At 36.1% G+C, this 19,545-nt stretch overlaps 1 protein-coding gene across 1 annotated transcript; it reads right to left on the reverse strand.

Moving 5' to 3' along the window:
- Positions 1–333: 333 nt before the first annotated feature.
- LOC103763361 (protein adenylyltransferase SelO) lies at positions 334–19,124 on the reverse strand. The gene is made up of 19 exons (XM_029961898.1): positions 19,115–19,124; positions 18,238–18,356; positions 17,838–17,966; positions 17,043–17,107; positions 16,883–16,939; positions 16,685–16,783; positions 12,171–12,238; positions 11,394–11,481; positions 10,181–10,250; positions 9,496–9,568; positions 8,857–8,940; positions 6,718–6,847; positions 6,139–6,183; positions 5,970–6,051; positions 5,787–5,879; positions 4,310–4,389; positions 3,455–3,498; positions 1,001–1,080; positions 334–681 (listed from the first exon to the last, which is right to left on the reverse strand). The coding sequence occupies exons 1-19, from the start codon at positions 19,122–19,124 to the stop codon at positions 559–561; spliced, it is 1,539 nt and encodes a 512-aa protein (XP_029817758.1). The 3' UTR covers positions 334–558.
- Positions 19,125–19,545: the final 421 nt, after the last annotated feature.

Below are 19,545 nucleotides of genomic sequence, written 5' to 3' on the forward strand. Positions count from 1 at the left end.
TGTCAGTTTAATGGGACAAAAGAAGATCAGAAAGAGAAAAAATGTCAAGGTATAAGTGTAAGATGATCCCCTGTGCCAGCTCTGCAAAAGACTTAAGAAAATGTATGTCTGCAGAACGCAATGATATTTGACCAGTGCGTAACAGCAAGAAGAAAATTAATCAAAATACCACATTATTAAAACTAGCTTAGATGGATTTTAAATTGATCAGTCAGTAAAAGCTATTGAGACCCACCTGATCAGCTATGAATTCTGAGAGGTTAAGTGTGACAGCTTGGCAGAACTTAAATATTGTTACTCAAAGTAATGCAAAGAAGAATGTGAAAGGCAGAGTTATCAACACCAATATAATTGGCTGATGCAACCACACATACTGATCCATTTCCTTAATCTTCAGACTTCAACAAAAATTGGTCAAGACCTTGTCTTGCCTAACAAAGTAGCAGATTCCAGTCCACAAAGTATAAGGGAGAAGAGTTCTTGTGGCTTGGTCCATTAATCCTATTTGAAGGCCTGAGCTTCGACCTGAATCATTTTTCTTCCTTGTTCAAATTTCTCTCAGGATGAACAGCTTACTTTCAGATCCTTGGCCCAAGCTGGGGGGCGCAGGGAGTAGCCTGCTCGCTCTGCAGCCTCCTGTCTCTGGAAGGGATGTTGTAAAACCTGCTCGAGGAGACGGACCTGGAAGCAATGAAAAATGGGTACGTTTTTATACAAAATGTTTTTCTGCAAACAAGAGAAGTTTCTTCCACCACCCTCCTGGTTCCAGAAACTGTCACATGAATTGCTTACTATTATTAGTACTACTATTAATATAGTCACTACTATTTATAATTAATGCTATTAATAATTTTGTTAATATTTTAAATTGTAATTGGTGTTAGATAGTACAATGTGGGTCAAAGTGTAGTACAATTCAAAGTGTAAATGCAAAAACTGTTCCATTAGCTATTATGCCAATTATTATTAAATATGTCAAGAAAAAAAGAAATAATTTTACCTCAGAGAAATCATTCAAATTAGATTTTTGCACTGCTGATTCTGCCATCCAATTCCTAAGTATGTATCTCGGATTAACAGCTGAAACCAAGAGTAAATCATGTCAAATTTACTTAGACATATTCAACAAAAGGCAAATACAGTCATTGAAACATGTCATTGAAATCTTCAAGAAGGTTTAATTTGCAGATCAAGAAAAAGCACAAAAAGGAAAAGGAATTAATCAATCTATTTATTTTTATGAGTTGCTAAAAGGATTTTTTAAACTTGTACAATCAGTAATGCCAAAGTGCCAAACAAAAATTAGAATGGTAAAGAACATGACATTGATATATAAAGAATTTCCCATTAAGAACACAGCAAACTTCTCAAGTGTGATGAGTTTACCATGGCCTAGGTTCCTGCTACATTGCTGGAAAGCATATTTCAATGTTGTCAATACCTTCCTGGAGATCATAAAAATGAATATTTTATTACTTATTTTAAAAAGTAATTATTAAGATATCCATTAAAGTATATGTACTTAGATACTCCTATATCATATAACAGAAGTTTAGCCATAAAGGCCTTTAATGTTGCATTTCAATTGTATTTTTTATAAACTACTTTTTCAACTTTCCTTTTAATCTCTCTTTTAATTTTTCTAGCCAAGTATTTGATTTAGTTCAGTAAATAGATTTTCAATAGTAAAGTGTGTTAACTACTTAAAAAGAATATTTTAAAGGTGAAAAAGTTAACATATGACTCATATAAAAAATTATAATTTACATTAAAACCGTGAGTCATATTAGCAGGAGAATATTTGTCTCAGAAATATATTCTTAACCATTGCAAATTGACAAGTTTCACAGTAGAGTTAAAAATATCTGTAATTAACACAAGTGACAAGATAATTATGAAAGAGTAAGACAAGCAACATAAGAAAAGGACAAAGCAAAAGAAATTTTGTGGCCTTATAAGCACTTTTTTTTTTACAAGCTTTTTTTGTAAAGAAATGCAATTATAGGCTTGGATTGTCAAAACTTTTTGATCAGCTCCTTAGGAGTTGAATTTAGGCAGTAAAAGATAAAGTACTACTAAGAACTGAAAACTAAACAAAGGGAGGAAAAAAATAAAAATAAGTGGTCAACTTCAAATGATTCAAGGCAATGTACTTTGAGAAGTGAGGTATCTTATGACACATACTAACAATTAGGGAAACATAATGAATAACGAGGTGCTAACGGCAGTATATTCAAGGTCAGTCAAAGACAGCAATACACAATTTAGGTGTGACTTCCCAAACCATAAAAAAATCTGAAGACCCACAACAGTTTTGTCTTTAAAGTGAAATGCTGGATAAAAATGCAGAGTTGACTGTGTTGAGCCAGATTTCTGCTGCAAGTTGTACTGACAAGGGACAGCTGTTACAAGCAAATCCTTAAACAAACAAACAAACGAAAAGAAAAACCGAACAATTTTAAAGAGACCACAGGGGCATCTAAGTGATCTATTTAAATGCATGGATGTAAAAATGCAGTACCTTTGCCATTCTGTGTTTAGAATGACTTGGAGCATCAAAGCATCTTCCTCTGCCTTCTATGACTAGATAGTCCTTTCACAAGGAGTTTTTTCTCCGGGTGAAGAAAAAAAAGTGGGTGCCTATCAGAAACCTGAATTCTGTATAACATGTTGAAAGGCTCTGGGCATATTTCAACAGAAGACAAATCTTGGTCCATTGAGCCAGTACAGGATGCCTACCAGAACCCTTCTTGTCACTGAAGGTTCATCACCAGACAAGACCAGTGTTCTGAGCAATGCAAACCAAGACATTCCCAGACTGCTGAAGGAAGGAAGTGCAGATAAAAATGATGTTACTTGCACTCAGGAAAAGCTGATACAGCAAAAGAGGAAGAGGAAGGGCATCTCTCACAAGGAAATCAAATCCCAGGGGCCCTTTCAGGAAGCACCCCACTTTACAATGAAGAGTTACAACTTGGGCAGCAGCCACAGCATTCTCACACACTTAAGACTTCAAGCCACTGATCTGACTGTGACTGTATTCATAATGGAAGGGATTTGTGTCTGACCAATTTCTTCATAAACACAGACAATTAAATTAAGGATTTATTATCTTAAGGAGGGGAAAGGCAAGATACCTAAGGAGGAAGTGAGCCTCACTGTAGCCAAGGAATTTCTTGGTCATTTGGCTTATGTAAAAAGTACATACATATTCACAGGTGTAGCCATACACACATGGCTAAATTCTAATCACAAGAGTGGATGAAAGCAGAGACAGCCACAATGAATGTACAGTGTTACAAGACTTGCAGCTGTGTAATGAGAGTTTCTCCCATTCGGAAGAACAGTACATTTTAGTTCTTCCTGACAGGAAAAATAACTAACACTAAAGAAACCTTTGTAAAGAAGTATTTGTCATTTTCAATTATCCAATTCCTTTGGATCCTTTACTTACTTGTCATTCTTGTTCTTCTTTTGCTGTCTGAATCACCCTTGTTACTATACATGGAAAACAAACCAAAAGAAGAAAAACAGAAAGTGCTTTTAGCTAATGAGGATTATGCCGATTTATTTTTAGAAATATCTTATCTGACTTTCATTAAAATCATTAAGTGTTCTGCTTTTGTGTTCAGTGAAGCAGGTGTGAATCTCTAAGAATGATTAGACTTGGAAAAGACTGTACCCCTTCTTGTAGGTTTTGTATCCTGTATTAATTTTTCCTAAGAATTGTATTTACTGAATAAAATTTCCAAGTACATGATATATGTGTCTTTTCACTACTATTAGCCATACATACCATATACGACTAAGAAAAACACATTACATTCTTTATTAAGACAAAAGAATCAGTGTTCCTATCTATGCAACATCAGCATTTTCCAAACACAGTCTGTGTATTCATGACTGTTCAACTTCCATCTGCTGTCATCATAAAGCAATGTTATTACATATTAAATATATATGTATGTTACCAGTAATTAAACACTATTCATTCCTATGTATTTGCAAGGCCTGTTTGTGATTTTTGGACTGAATCTGTAGGATTCAGTATTTTAACAAAAATTGTTAACCAAAAAAATCTCATAAAAATACAGACCACTCCTCCCATGTAATTTTTATGTAGCTGTATGTCAAAACAGAACTACAAGAGTAATTATTATCAAATCCAGTACAATCTAGAACCAAAAAAGGCATATAAAACCATGTTTGGGCGAGTTTATTAGACCCACCAAAGATTATAAAAAGCACTGCAAATTATTAAATTTGCCTGATTCTGGCAAATACACACTTGAAAATGCATCAGACTTACCGTTTTAATCTCAAGAGGTACATAGTAACCCATTCTGAAAATAATTTGTGTTTACTCAGATCCTGGAGAGTCCAGAACTCCTAAAGAGAAAGAAACAGTTAGAGGCAGGTAATCAGAATTTTCTTCCTGTTAAGCAAAATCCAAAGTAAGCAAAAGAAAACTGTGGTTTAACCCCAGCTGGCAACTAAGCCCCACATAAACACTCGCTCACTCTTCCCTTCAGTAGGATAGGGTAGAGAATCAGAAGGTTAAAAGTAAGAAAACTCATGGGTTGAGATAATAAAAGTGTAGTAATTGAAACAATTTAATAATAATAATAATATAATAATAATAATAATAATAGTAATGAAAAGAAAAATAACAAAAGGAGAGACAAATAAAACTGAAGAAAAACAAGTGATGCAAATGAAAAACAACTGCTCATCAACCAATGCCCAGCCAGTTCCCAAACAGTGGCCCTCCACCAGTTTTCCCCTACTTTATTTGCTGAGCATGACACCATATGGTGTGGGATATCCCTATGGCCAGTTCAGGTCAGCTGTCCTGGCTCTGTGCCCTCCCAGCTTCCCGTGCACCCCCAGCCTCCTCACTGGCAGGGCACCCAATTATTACTTGCCTAGTATTTCACTCCAATTCAAACATCTGAGCTATATTTCCACTTCTAAAGATTGCACTAAATCCAGGTAAAAATTTTATCTCTTTTAAATATTTTCATCTCTTTTAGGGTTGTACCTGGTCCCGAAGAATATGTTTAGGCTGAGCTAGCAGCAACACAGGATAGGATAGCAGGCTGAGCAGGAAACTATAGCAAAATGTGTTCTTATGCTTTAAGTTAAATTTAAAACCAATCTTGTGCTCAAGAAAGGGCAGAGGCCACTCTGAGCAAAGGGTTGTAGCAGGAGTTTATGACGAGATGGGATCTCACTTATCATTACATACCATGACAAGCTGATGGGCCCGAGAGCAGAGGTTTAGGCCACCTCGTAAACCCATGTTAGGAATAATTCAGTTGACCTGAGTTTGAAATTTTCTTTATGAGCCCTGTCCAACTTCACTTGTTGGACAAAAGGTATTCTTAAGCAAAACAACAAAAAAAGGGAGGGGAGGGGGAGGAAAGGTCTTCGTAGCAGATCCCCTTAAATGTGGAGAAAATCACATTCCCACCCGTGTATAAGAATTTATGACTACTCATATTGGACCTGTACCAGAGGATGAAAATCTGACTTCATCACTCTTCATTAATGCACCTTCCATTAGCACTTCTCATTAACATATCCTTCATTACCAGACACAGGCTTAACAAGGGGTAGTAGCATGACACAGATGTATTAGACTTACTCTCCCTTCATAATGCTACAATGACGTATTTCCCAGATAAATCAGGCTTGAGACATCCTCTAGTATATCAGGGTAATGTCCAACTTGATTTACTCGTTCTATATTAAGTATTCTTAAAACTAGGTGCTTGTATTAATACCTCAGGAATATGGAGCTCCCTTAACTGGTCTTCAGTAATTTCACTCAGTTCTCGAAATGTCATTGTAAAATCAGCCTTGGTATCTTCCATAATCTAGTGAAATAAAGATCCTTCTATTAGTGCTTTTCAAGTATGGGCTATCAGTTCAGATGTTTGACAACAAAATTAGCAAAGGAAACTCACTTTCAAGAGGAAAGCAATCAAATAGTTATCATTCTCATTCTCCCCAAGAAGACCCAATTTTGCTTTGAATAGTTCTGTGAAACTGAAAATAATAACAAAGTTAGGAAATTTTTACATAATATAATTTATAGTACTGTGATCAGAAGGTTTGAGTTCTGAAACTGCATACCGGCTGTAATAGCGCTCACCATACCCCTCCAAAATCTGGGAAGCTCTGCAAAAACAAAAGAAATGTCAAGTTCTATTGAACTAAAATGCTACTCTGGGTAAAATCATACTGTGTTACTAAACAAAGAAAACTACTTCTGACTGATATCTCAGAAACACTGATATTCTGAATCATCTGGGATCCATCCTTCATAGAAGAATCTTTACAACAGGCTATTAAAATACCACCTTGTTACTTCAGAAGGATGCATGGTCTTCATAAGTAAGCATCTTAAAGAATGAGCTAGACAAAACAGAAAACTAGAGGCAAAGGTCCTACCTTAGTGAAAGGAGAATGAATCACACAAGATCTAGTATCTCTTTGTGGTCCTATTTTGCTATTATTTATGACCAGTCAACACCTTTCTCCCCTCCCTCCAACCTTATTCCAGCCAATAATTAATCCAGAATCAATTTCCACTTTTAAAAAAAAAAAAGATTTTAAAAGCTAATATTTTTCTTTCCTATGCATATGGTGATTAGAGGGTCTCCCATCTCACTACTTCTTTTAAGCATTAAGATATTTTTAAAGATTACTTACAGATGCTTTTGCCTGGGATCCAGTAAAGGTTTTAGGGCTTGTAAGAGCTTGCTCAGATTAAATAGCCCAACATTTGCCTGATTTCCTATTTTATATCTCCTTTCATCATCAGATGTGTTTGGAACAAAATCTGTTTCAAACAAAACACTGCTTTTCCATAACAGAGTAATTACAATAAACAATCAATGTTAAAATATTGAGAGTGAACTCATAAAAGACCTAAAGCTACTAAATATTTAAAGTCAGATCACAAGGATACTTATTTACAGTGATTTAACTCAAGATCTATTAGTTGCAAATCTAAGGAATATATCCTTCGCACACAAGTTCTTAACAAGTGACATTTTCCTACTTGAAGATACAAAATAAATTCAATGTTTAAACAGAAAAAGACTATTTTTACATTAAAAACAATGTCTTTTACACTTAGAAACAATGTTTTTTCTACATATAGCACTACTATTTAGCAAACAGATTAAACAAAAAAATGTTCAACTAGATTCAGAATTTATAAGTATTTCTGTAAAAGTCACATGTATAATAAACATGTATTTCATAGGACACCTAAGCAAGATTTTTTTCAATTGTACAAGCAACCTTTATGTATTCACATAAAAATTAGGGCTAATGTGTTCCAGTATGCAAATCCATTATTTGGGAGATAACAAATACATGCTTTGCAAGTTATAAGTATCCAGAACTAAAACATATGCCTATCTACACAGTCTGAGTGGATGTAGCATGAATTCCTTGCTCAGATCAAATGCAGGGAAGCTGATCAATGCACACAGCACTGCCTGAGTCCCCAGAGGACACTGACAATAAACAGAGCATTAAGGTAGAGACCTGTGACACATCTGTCAGATCTGGTAAGTGGTTCAAATCTGAATTTTAACTCTAAAGACTTTCATCTGGCTCTAGGGTGCACTGTCTGTGGCTGGGACGGAGTAAGTTTTCTTCTCAGCAGCCTGTAGGGCACAGTGTTTTAGACTTGTGACTGAAACGTTGATAACACACCAATGTTTTACACATTGCTGAGCGCTGCTGGCACAGCATCAAGGCCTTCTCACTCTGCAGCCCCAGAAAGTTTGGGTAGGGGTGGCCAAGAGACTCAGAGGGGACACAGCTGGGACAGCTGACCCCAGCTGACCAAAGGGATATTCCATACCCTATAACATCATGCTCAGCAATTAAAACTGGGGGTAGTTTTTCAAAGGCAGCTGTCACTCAGGGACCAACTCAGCATCTGTGTGGTGATGGGAGGTGGTGAGTAATTGCCTTTGCAACTTGTTGGTCGCCCCTGTCCCTTTTTTTTTGCTCTTTGCTTATTCATTCAACTGTCTTTAATTTGACCCATAAGCTTTTTCTCATCCTTGCTTTTCCAATTCTCTCCCTCATTCTGCAGCAGGGGAGAGTGGACAAGTGGCTTGTGGTCCTTAATTACCAGCAGGGGTCAACCCACCAATAATAGAATATTCAATATATAATAATATATAATAATAATTCAGTACAGTAAAAACAATATGACATTTATTCTCATGAGATTTCCTTAATTTGAGGCTGCAAGCTCATGAAAACACACGGTGAGATAATCACTGCTGGTTCTGAAGCTTACTCAGGTACAACCTCTAAACAATAATCTAATAATACGCATTTATGTACATACTGGACTTATATATATCAATCTCAGACGGGGTTCATACTTTCAAAGAAAGGTTGTGTAGGTTTGATTAGTTTTCTTCAAACATATAATTAGCTGCTGTGACTATAAAGCTAGAGCTTGATGCATGCAAAATTACTGTATTCCACTTTTGCTTTTGGCTACTTCCAGCAATATCTAACTTTTAGTTTTCTAAGGTTCTGTTGTAGCATCTATTCAACTGATGAAGTTCAAGTGGAAACATTCTCATGAAAATTGATTTAACATTAATATTTCATTAATGCAGCCTGCATAGTCTATCACGAAACTGGCCACTGGTACAATTTTTTCCCCTAAAGCTCTTCAAACAATACATATGCTTAGGATTTTTCTGCTAATAATGTTAGGAGTTTTCATGCACATTGAAACTGCATAATTTAATAAAAAGAATTCATTTTAAGTAAAAAAAAAATAAAATTAAAACCAGGTGCTACACTCACTTGGGTCATAGGACTCCATAAATCCAAACGGACCATAATCTATTGTTATGGACAATAAACTGAAGTTATCTGTATTGCACACACCTACAAAAAGGAGAAACAAAAGTTAAAATTCCACCTGACCCCGTAGCCTGTAGGAAATTTGTTGTGAAACAGATCCACTGAAATTTGCTGTGAAACGGATCCACTGAATCTGAGAACCCTGGAGCGGCTACTTTTGAGCAACGAGGCTCTGGAAAATCAGCTGCTCGAAGCCGGAGGAGGAAGCGCTGGGTGCGTTCCCCGCTCCCCGCGCCAGGTGGCGCCGGTCCCCCTTCGGGCCCCTCCGGGCGGAGCCGGATCGGGGAGCATCGCTGGACTTTGTCTTTGATAACAGAAACCCGGAGCAAAGGTGGGCAGCACTGTACCCTACGCACTGTAAGAGGCCGGGTTTTTATGCGGATGGATCGAATTCAGAGCAGTTAAACTTGTACAGGACATCGACACGTTGTCTTTATACACGGGACTGTGGCAGCAGTTCTGGGAATTCACGCTCCCACCAGGAGACAGCAGAAGAACTGAAGACGAAAGTGAAAAATAAACCCCATTTTTAAGCATATGATTATAAAAAGTCCCTCCTGTAAAGCCAATGCAGCTTACCATGTGCAAACCCCACAGACATCCACAATGCAATCAGATTTGCAGTCTCTGATACGACTGTAGAGAAAAATTCCTAAAATCAAATACATCTTTTACTTCAAGTCCTCTGTATCAAAAATAGTAAATGACATAAACATTTTATTCACCTTAGAAATATGTAATATATTCTATTTTAAAAATTTATATCTCTCTCCGTCAGGACTTTTCATTCACATTCTAAATTATGTGAGTGCATAATAAACTTATCCAGCAAAGACTATAGTTAAGTATTTACAGATGGTCCTAAAAGAAATTAAAAACTAAAATTAAAAAAAAAATACACTCTATATACTAGCCTGTATACTAGAATATATTGTATATACTACTTTTATACTAGAAAAACTTCATGACCACTGCTCACTCAAAATCTGAGCAGTAAGAGAACAAAAAATAACAGAAAATGGAAGCTTCACAATAAACATTTCCGTAATGAAAAGTGGTGAAGAATGTTCACATTTGATTTTGAGAAAACAAAAAAATCAAGAAGTAGATTTTTACTGCATAGAATTAACAAACTTTTGCTAATAAAACCTGGTAGCTTACTTCAAAATTTAAAACCTTTTAAAAGTTGAAACTCTGAAGAGTGTTGTGTAATTTTTGCTCACATGCTTGTGGAAATTAAAAATAACTTTTAAAAAAGACTTACCAGATATCTATTTGAATCATTCATAGCTATTGATGGAAAATGTTCCTGGATGATAAAGTCCAGTAATCTTCTGTAATAGGAGAGGCAGAATTCTTTAAACAAAACTGGTACTTTTAGAACTCATCATTCAAAATTCTGGTTTTCAAACAGCAAACTGCTAATCAACACCTTGCCACAAATAGTTATTAGAAAACTTAGTCTATTTATTCCAATGAGTATGGGATTAAGCTCTTCCAAATGCTTAGAGATAAAACCTAACCCTAAGGTTCCAGTCATAAACACAGCTGGAGATTGCCACACAGAGTAAAAATTATTTCCACACATTAAACCTCCAGAGCAGAACAGGATCTGGTTTTGCATGCAGCAATATCCATTTTTCAGGAAAATAGAGTTTGCATATGCAAAAAAAAAAAAATCTATACAATTACAAGGAATAATTCTTCACCAGAATTCTCGAAAAGTAAATTTTATGGCTGAATTCTTCAACCAAAAAATACTTTAACCAAAAAAAACCCCAAAACAAAACTTAAAAGCAGTTCCCTAATTCAGTCTTTCAGTTTTACAATAAAAATCTGCTGAGGTTAAAAAATAAAAGAAAACAAAACAAAGAATAGTAGCTGTGTAGAGTGATGTGGGAAATTAAACTGAATTATCAGTTACTACAATGTACAACTGCTGTTATGAGTTATTCCTCATTTGTGAGCATCCCAGAACAACTTCTAGTGCTCCTTTTAAATATTTACAGTAGATCTAAAAATTTGTCATGCTGAGAGGTTTAAAACTGTGCAATGATTTCTTACCTAGCATACTTCTCTAATTCTGCCCGTTTCTGGAGAGCACACTTTATACAACATACTTATGCTAGTGATTTATTTCATATTTCTGTTAATTTAGCTTCACAGACAACTACGAAAAATGTAGGAACTTATACTTTCAATTTACAAATCTTTCCAAAGCAAACAACTCCTCCCTAGTGCTTAGTTACCAGAGTTATTTCAGCTACAAAACCTTTCTCATTTTGTAAGACCCAGGCTTTTTACCCTGATGAGGTATCTTTTGAATGCTTGTTTAAAAATAGCAGGTTACCTTCCTAAATTATGTAATCTTACTTTCTAAATAATTTATGTCTAAATTCCAAGTGTACACATGCATTCTAATATATATTCAGTTGTTGAGAAAACTACTATAGTTACTATGGAGATTAAACTCAAACCTTTGTAAATCCAGTTCCCCCGAATGAGCTAAGATTTCTAAGGATCCTATACGAAACCATGACTTGGCAAGGCGTAGCACTATTGCACCTTAAATATAGAGACATATGTGTTTAAATGTAAACAGATTATCAGCAAAATAAAACAGTTGCATAGTAAAAGCCATCATGTGTTGTTTCTATAGACACAGAATTTATATATGCACAGTTAAACTGGTATTTTTGTAAGTATGCTTAACACGTAACAGATGAATATGTGTAATGTATAATATTACTTCACTACACATACATTTTTAATGATAAAGCTTAATTTGCTATACCAGTAACCATAAGCAAAATTCTGTTAGTGCATTAATACTAGAATTACTCCAGAGACGGTAGGAACAGAGAAAGAACCAACATCAACAGATTTTGCCCATATTGTGCCATCCCACTCTTTTTCAGAGCAGGTGTAGATAATGTAGCAATGGCACAGCCACTGTAGCATTCCCACCACCCTAGTGCTGCTATCGAAACAATGGAAAATTTTCCTATATCATTTTTGTAATGGCAAGTGAAAATGAAAATTATATTCCTGCAACACATATGCCACAATCATAGAAGACCTGTTCATAGGGCTTCATCTCTTCAACCAAGATATGTTTCAGGCTGATTTTCCCAGGACAAGTTTTATATCTCAGTAAATGAAATTAAACCTATTTAGTACTTTTTATTACACCTTTTTGCATGGAGAATGAAGTGACAGCATTGTAACACATTATTTCAAAATATGTTCATTACCTCTTTCTTTCTTAATGTTTCCATTGTAAAACTGGTCTCTCCACACATCATCATCACTTACAACTAAGCTGTAATGCACAAGAAATGAACATTAAAAAGTTATCTCAGCAAAAATAATTTGCAATTAAGTCATATTTTATATAAATTCATTTTGTTCATAAAAAGAAATATCTTTTTGATGGCATAGCTCTGTATTTTAAAATGACATAGGCAAAGAGTAAGCCAAGGCTTATCAAGGTTCATTAGCAAGGTGCATTTATTTTGTACTTAATATAATGTTGTCCAATTTTCATTATTCACACTGTTCATGGCAAGAGGGTTGCACTCAAAAAAAAACTGCATTCACTTGGAACCTCAGTGACTGATTAGTGTGATTATAACATTAAATGAGTCACAGTTTCCCTGAGGACAACAGCGAAATCTTGACAGAAAAATTAGACACCAAATTGTTGCATCAGACGGAGGTTGCCCTTTACATGAGACAAAACTGTTGTCTCAGGAACTGGGAACAGATCTAGGACGTTTAGCAATCAGGAACTTTTCAAGACACAAAAAAAGACATAATTCTAATGATACATTACAATTATCCCTTCTTCAGTGGTAGTAGTGCTTGGATTTTTAAAAACAATCTCTTCCTTTCATTTGCCTTGAAATTCTGCACATCCTGTACATTTTCATATTTACCCAAATACTGAGATTTGTGAGTGTTTGGAACAACTTGCTCTAAAATATTTCACAACTTACATTAATTTTATGAAACAAAATACGTAATTTCACTGTATTTTCTGTTAAATCAGGAAAAATCAATCCTCACAAACTATGCAAGGGTATCATGTTCCTCTAAGGTTAATAAGTAGGATGTTTCCATTCCAAAGGAATTGGGATGACTCTAACAATCCGGCAGAAGAAATGCTTGGTGCTATCTTCTAAAAGAGGTCTTATCCCTTCAATAGGCCAAGATGACTTCTTGTTCAAGAGTCTAGCAGCAGGATAATTTAGCTAATTTTGTATAATTTTTCTTTATCTTTGCTTGTTGAACTGGAAAATATTCTTTTATTCAGGAGTGACATGGACCTGCTGGAATGGGTCAGAGGAGGGCCACAAAACTGATCAGAGGGGTGGAGCACCTCTCCAGTGAGGACAGGCTGAGAGAGTTTGGGTTGTTCAGCCTGGAGAACAGAAGGCTCTGGGGAGACCTTTACAGCACCTTCAAGTACCTAAAGAGGGCCCACAGGAAAGCTGGAAAGGGACTTTTTGCAAGGGCTGTTAGTGATAGGATGAGGGAAATGGCTTTATACTGAAAGGGGTCAGGTTTAGATTACATGTTAGGAAGAAGTTCTTTACTCAAAGGGTGGTGAGACACTGCCCAGAAAGGTGGTAGATGCCCCATCCTTGGAAACATTCAAGGTCAGGTTGGATGGGGCTCTGGACAACCTGATCTAGTTGAAGATGTCCCTGCTCATTGCAGGGAGGGCTGGACTAGATGACAATTAAAGGTCCCTTCCAACCCAAACAATGATTCCATGATTCAAAATAGTTGGGTGGCACGCTATTTAATACTTAATGCAGCCACTTGTATATGCTGACTATTAGGGAGTTGAAGACAGCACAGAAGACAGAATCAAACTTTTCTGAAGGTACACAGCAAAGATCAAGAAGTAAACCTAATATTCCATTCATAAACATGACTGAAGACAGTCACAGTATTAAAATAACTCCCAAGAGTTAAATTTTGAGAGTACACTAGATTCAAGGTCTACATACTTAAGCATAAAATTTTAGAAAGAATTCAGTTGGACCAAAAATGTGGGGTATGCATACATAAATATGTACCAAAAAAATAATGAAATTTTCTGAATTCTTACACAGTGCAGTTGCTTGCAACAGCAACTGTGGCTTTGAAACTAAATTACTGTTATTACATTCAGTATTTTTGAAGATATCTAGTAGCTATTCAAATTGAATGTTCTGTTAACTGCAAAAAACAGGCAGTGAATTGTTCCAGAAGGTGGGAAAATGTATCTAGAAATCAATCTGCTCCCATTACTGGAGCTGTACTGATACAAGTAGCATTAGGATTTTTTTTTTAATTACTCATTTGAAACCAATTGGTATGTCTGTAGGATTGAGTACAAAAAACTCTGACATAAGTGAGGTGGAAGAAGAAAACCTTAACCCTTTAAAAGAAAATAAAAAATTTCAAATACAGGGAATGAATCTCAGATACTTACAAAATATTGTGTGTATCAGAGCACCAGGGGACAGGAGTCAGAATAATAATGCTAATAATAATGCTACTAAATTTTCCTATTTTTAACAGACCTCTGCCAGAAGGGTTGTTTCTTTTGACTCTGTAACTCTTAGCAGGCTCTCTGCAAAGTTTCTGTAGAATACCAGCACTTCTTTTATTGCTGACAAAAAATCCATAGGGGCATCAACATTTAGTTACCAATACAAGTTAATGGACATGCAACACTTAAGGGCTGGCCAGGTAGCTGAGCAGCCACATAAAGATACATTCCCACTATAAAAGTAGTTTGCAAATCGTCCCTTAGTTGGTAAGTACCACTACTGGAGAGAAGGCAGCAGCAGACCAGGTGTACAGTCAACCACAGGAAATGGAGCACCGAAATTGCTCTTACACCAAAGAAGCTTGGAACAGCACTCACAGAAGGATGGATGGATTATATCCCTCCCTACCCAGCTCTCACTTAAGGGCTGGACTTTACACTCCAAAATGCTCTGCCTGCTTTTTTGCATGAACATCAAGCCCTATGCAAGTAAAGACCACTCTGAAAACTATGCATATTAGCTCACTTTTTTGACCTAATGCATGACACTGCTCACTGCCAGTCCCAGTATGTGACTGAAATTGTACTGTATGAAGTGTTCTTTGTCTGGCAGCACAGTCATAAACTGTAGCACCCCATTGGGAACACAGTACTTAACATTAATAGAGCAAACCAACCTGCTGGGTGTTCTGGGATAAGCTGTAAGGCTTTTCCTCCCACTTCTGCCAAGATGTGACAAGACCTCTGTAAGTGCATCCCACCAGCCTCAGTACCACAGCTCCCCATTGGGAAGAATATGGATGTCAGCTGGGGTTTTTCCAAATTAGGTCTTGCAAACAGTCTGGAGATCTTGTACAGCAGTTAAGAGAGCCAGGCATTTAACCAATCTGCCAGCAGAGAACTAAAGCACGCTGTGTGCTCAGTAGAATTTGCGCAGAGTTAAAGAGTACTTTCATACTAGTTTGGCACTGAACAATTTGTTGAGACGACAGCAAAGAGAGGCTATAACCTGCCTGATGCTTTCCTGCTGATATTCAGACAGATTTAAAGTTCTGCATTAACAGCCAACAGCAAAGGGTCTCAGGATGAAGTCAGTGAATAAACCATCAAAAATGTCTTTTACAAGCACTGCATTTTGACAGAGCAAATGTGATAGAACTAATGCTAGAGAGATTTGCAGACACTTTGCAAATACACGTGGCAGCTGAATACAGGCCTTTTCTGCAGAACATTTACTTTCTTTGAAGCCTTAAACGTTGGAGTACAGACTTGAGACTACTTAGAACACAAAATCGACTTGACATTTTAAACATGATAATCAGTTACTTGATTCTGAGAAGATCATCCAAATGAGTGAAGTATTAAGTCTCCTTTGATTCAAAGAGAATTAGTTTTGGAATTTTTTTTATAAAAATCTCTTCGCTCAAGGAGTGTTTGCATAAATAAAGAATTGAGAGCAATTGCCTACATTTAGTACTACCTCCAGTATTAACATCTGTTCACTGACAATTTTTCCCACCAATCTTAAAATGTGCAACTGACTGACTATAACTACAAAAATAGCCACTTTCAACATTTTCCTAGTTGGCTGGATTCTAGGAAAATTTATTCAAATGTTTAACTGTAGTGTAATAAAAGACTCATTTATTAACCATGAAAAATGTCATTGATTATCCACATACACTAAAGGTATTATTACTGCTTACAGGGCAGGAATCCAGCCCTGCTGGTTTTGCAAGTCAGTGGTAAGAGAACAATTTCTTTGTATTTTAAAGAGACGAAACTCTTGATTGAAATATCATAAACTATGGAGAGGCAAGTTAGTGCCAGATATAATCACTCAATCTTAAATTCCACTTTTTACTTTCTTTACAAGATGAGCCACATTTCAAACTAAGGTAATTCTGTTAAGACAGTCTTACCAGTGAACAACAGCTGCTTACCACTAGACACAGATAGTACACAATATTGTTTTCAAATGAAGCAGTACTTCAAAGCATAGCAGAGACAAAAGCGATGTGATTAATTGCTGGAGCTTATTATTATTGGAAAGTTTTATCCAAAAATCTATGGAACTGGAGGGATATATTTTGTTCTGATAGCACCCATATGAAAAGACCTATTGTCTTGGAAACTAACTGTCCTGCATTATTGATGCTCAGTGAAACTCAGTCACAAAATTACCTGTAAATGAAGATACTGTGAAAAAGAAAAGAAAAATACCTAGCAGCTCTGCTTGTAGGAATTCCAAGATAGTGCATGGCCTCACTACATAAAAACTCTCTAACAGAAGAGCGAAGCACAGCTCTTCCATCCCCATTCCTACAAAGAACAGAGAAATAAGGAATAGGTCATAAAATCAAAGCAAATTTCAAAAAGAAAACATTCAGTTTTGGTGTACACAGAACAACTGCAACTTACCTGGAGTATGGGGTCTTTCCTGACCCTTTCAACTGCAGTTCCCACCTCTCACCATGCCTGCAAAAATACCATTAGCATTTTTAACAGTACACCTTGAGCTATCCATCAATCAACTAAATTGAACACAGAGTTGAATCAGTCATTTAAAAAAAAGTCACACCTGTTTGTATATACTCCAACCAAGTGGGCTCTTCCATCCCCCAGCTGACCTGCCCAGGTACCAAACTGACAAAAATGAAAATCAAGTTATTTTCTTCTACCATTTATAACAGTTATACTTGAAACAATACAAATTACGTGTAGGTTCTCTGTGTTCTACACAATATAATGACACATTTTCTCACACAGTCATTATGAGGTTGATCCCTAAAGCTGTTATTTCCACACTCAAACCCATAATTAATCAGAAAACCACAGAAAAAGAATAATGGCAGTAATCCCCACTTTTTTTCACCTTCCAGCTATGATGTACAGGTACAGACCTGCCTCGCTTGTATAATGAGCCTTTAAACTCACATGGCTTGTTTTGGTATTTTTAATTGGAAACTACAAACCAAATTCTACCATTCTTCTCCATTAATAATCACACCAATTGCAATAAAGCTTAACTCTTATTAATCATGGTATTGCAGTGAGGCTCTGCCCTTCTTCACTCCTCTGAGCTGATAATACCTGTCACAAATCAGAGCTGGCTAAGCTGCAGGGGTGCTAAGCAGAGTCAGCAGCTAATGGAAGTCAAAAAGACAATTTGCTTCAGGAATAAACAGAAGCAGAGGAAGTAAACATGGTACTGAGAAAGAATATTATAGTTTTCTTCCACCTGCAGCCCCTTATGAAAATCAAATCTGCAATCAAAATGTTAATAAGTGTTCATGTACTTACAGGTATTATCAAGGTATAATTCACATGGAAATGCTACATAATTCAACTTGGAAGAAATGAGTGCCACAGTTACCTGGTGACCCCCATATCTATGGGCCAATGGAACAGACCCAAGTATCACTTTCCCACCACTGACGAACTCAAGAAAATCAGATGTTCCTTTGACAGATATATCAAGATCCAAAATATTTTCAATAACTTCCTGGAGAAAAAAAGAATACAGTTAGTACTTGAAAATGATCAAATTGTCAGGGGTAATGAACATGTTTTCTCTACAGATTTTGTTACTAAAAGACAGTTCACAATATGTTTTATATATGCTTAAGTATGTTTTAAATATGTTTAAAGTATATAGTGATGAGATGCTTTTACAATAAAGAGCAAATGAATATTAAAATATACTTTAAAATATACTTTAGTACACATATTAACAATCTCTACAAATTAGAGAGGAATAAAAAACAACAACCAACCTTTGAAACAGCTACAAGACGAACTCTAGATTTAAAAGGTGTAGGATAAACAATTGAAAAAATGCAGTTTCTCACATTACGGACATAATTTTCCTGGATCACATCAACTGGAAAAGGATCTGTAAACATGAAAGAGAGAAAAAATGTCTTTTAAAAATTAATCATATCTTTCTAATGCCTTTCATCTTAAATCAAATAAAAATAATTCAGAAACAACTAAAACTCAAGTACTTACCACAATCTATATTAAGCCTGCATGAAAAGCAAGTCCAAATAAATTTAGGTTTTTATTCCGTTTGGAATTTTTGAAAAGAAAGACTGAATTCTGCAGTTAAAAGAATCTAGCAGGGCATGCTCTGTTTAAGATCTAAACCATATCTAAGCAGTTTCATATTGCACTACATTATATACAACCCTAAAAGACATTTATATGAGACAGAGTTCAGCTATTCCCACAGCTGAATGTAGTTCAGTGCTGCACAATGTAGTGCAACAGACTTAAGTCACTGTGCACCATTAACTGCTGTATATAGTCCATATGCAGCAATGATCACCATGTAACCTAAGAAACCCTATTAAGTCTTTTCTGAGCAATGTAAACAGTGAATGAAAGGCTCAGAAGATGTAGTTCTCGCTGTAGCATAACATATGTACTCAGAAGATGTGCTTCATTCTTCCTTCGGACTTATTCTGTGCCCCAATCCATGGTAAGAGAGGACAAATATTGTTTTAAAACACTTTACTAATACTGTGTGGTTTACCATCTTTATGGATTTTTGCTTGCAACAATCTTACAATTCCGCATTAATTATACAATCCTAATACTTTATAGACACTGTTTTGTAAAAATTTTGAGTTAGCATCTCTGGACCCTTACTGTTAACCATGTTTGTCAATACCTCTACTAACAAATCCTGTTATAGCCAGCTGACACAAGATTTATCACTGACTATTATTTCTTAATGCTCACAAGGAATTGTGTCACCTGATGAAATTAGTTCTGTAATGTTATCATATATATTACCATAATGATTACAGGCAATTCTGTGTGCCTGAGAGCTACAACGTTTTGTGTACTGCCAGTCAGGTGTCAGGTTATCAATTTTGCATTAACTGGGACTCGGAAGAGAAAACACCAACCAAACAACCAAAAAAGCTCCTTACGGCCGGTCTGGTTTTAATTTTAGAAGTAGTATTTGTGTATATCAGGTCTTCACTTAGTTTCTGCTTGAGTAGCTGCCACAACCCACCAAGCAAGAGCCTCGGGGCAGGGCAGCGCACACAGCCGGGCAGGGCAGGCCGTACCTA

The sequence above is a fragment of the Manacus vitellinus genome, unplaced genomic scaffold (assembly GCF_001715985.3).
Source record: "Manacus vitellinus isolate BGI_N305 unplaced genomic scaffold, ASM171598v3 scaffold_3_pilon, whole genome shotgun sequence".
NCBI classification, from domain to species: domain Eukaryota; kingdom Metazoa; phylum Chordata; class Aves; order Passeriformes; family Pipridae; genus Manacus; species Manacus vitellinus.

Bases quoted from the DNA above. Each gene is read 5' to 3' on its own strand.
- LOC103763361 (XM_029961898.1), bottom strand. The intron at 17,108-17,837 runs GTAACTGTGGCA...CATTTTTGTCAG, and splicing joins ATAGATATGGGGGTCACCAG to TTTGGTACCTGGGCAGGTCA. The intron at 9,569-10,180 runs GTAAGTCTTTTT...ATTTGATTTTAG, and splicing joins ATGATTCAAATAGATATCTG to GAATTTTTCTCTACAGTCGT.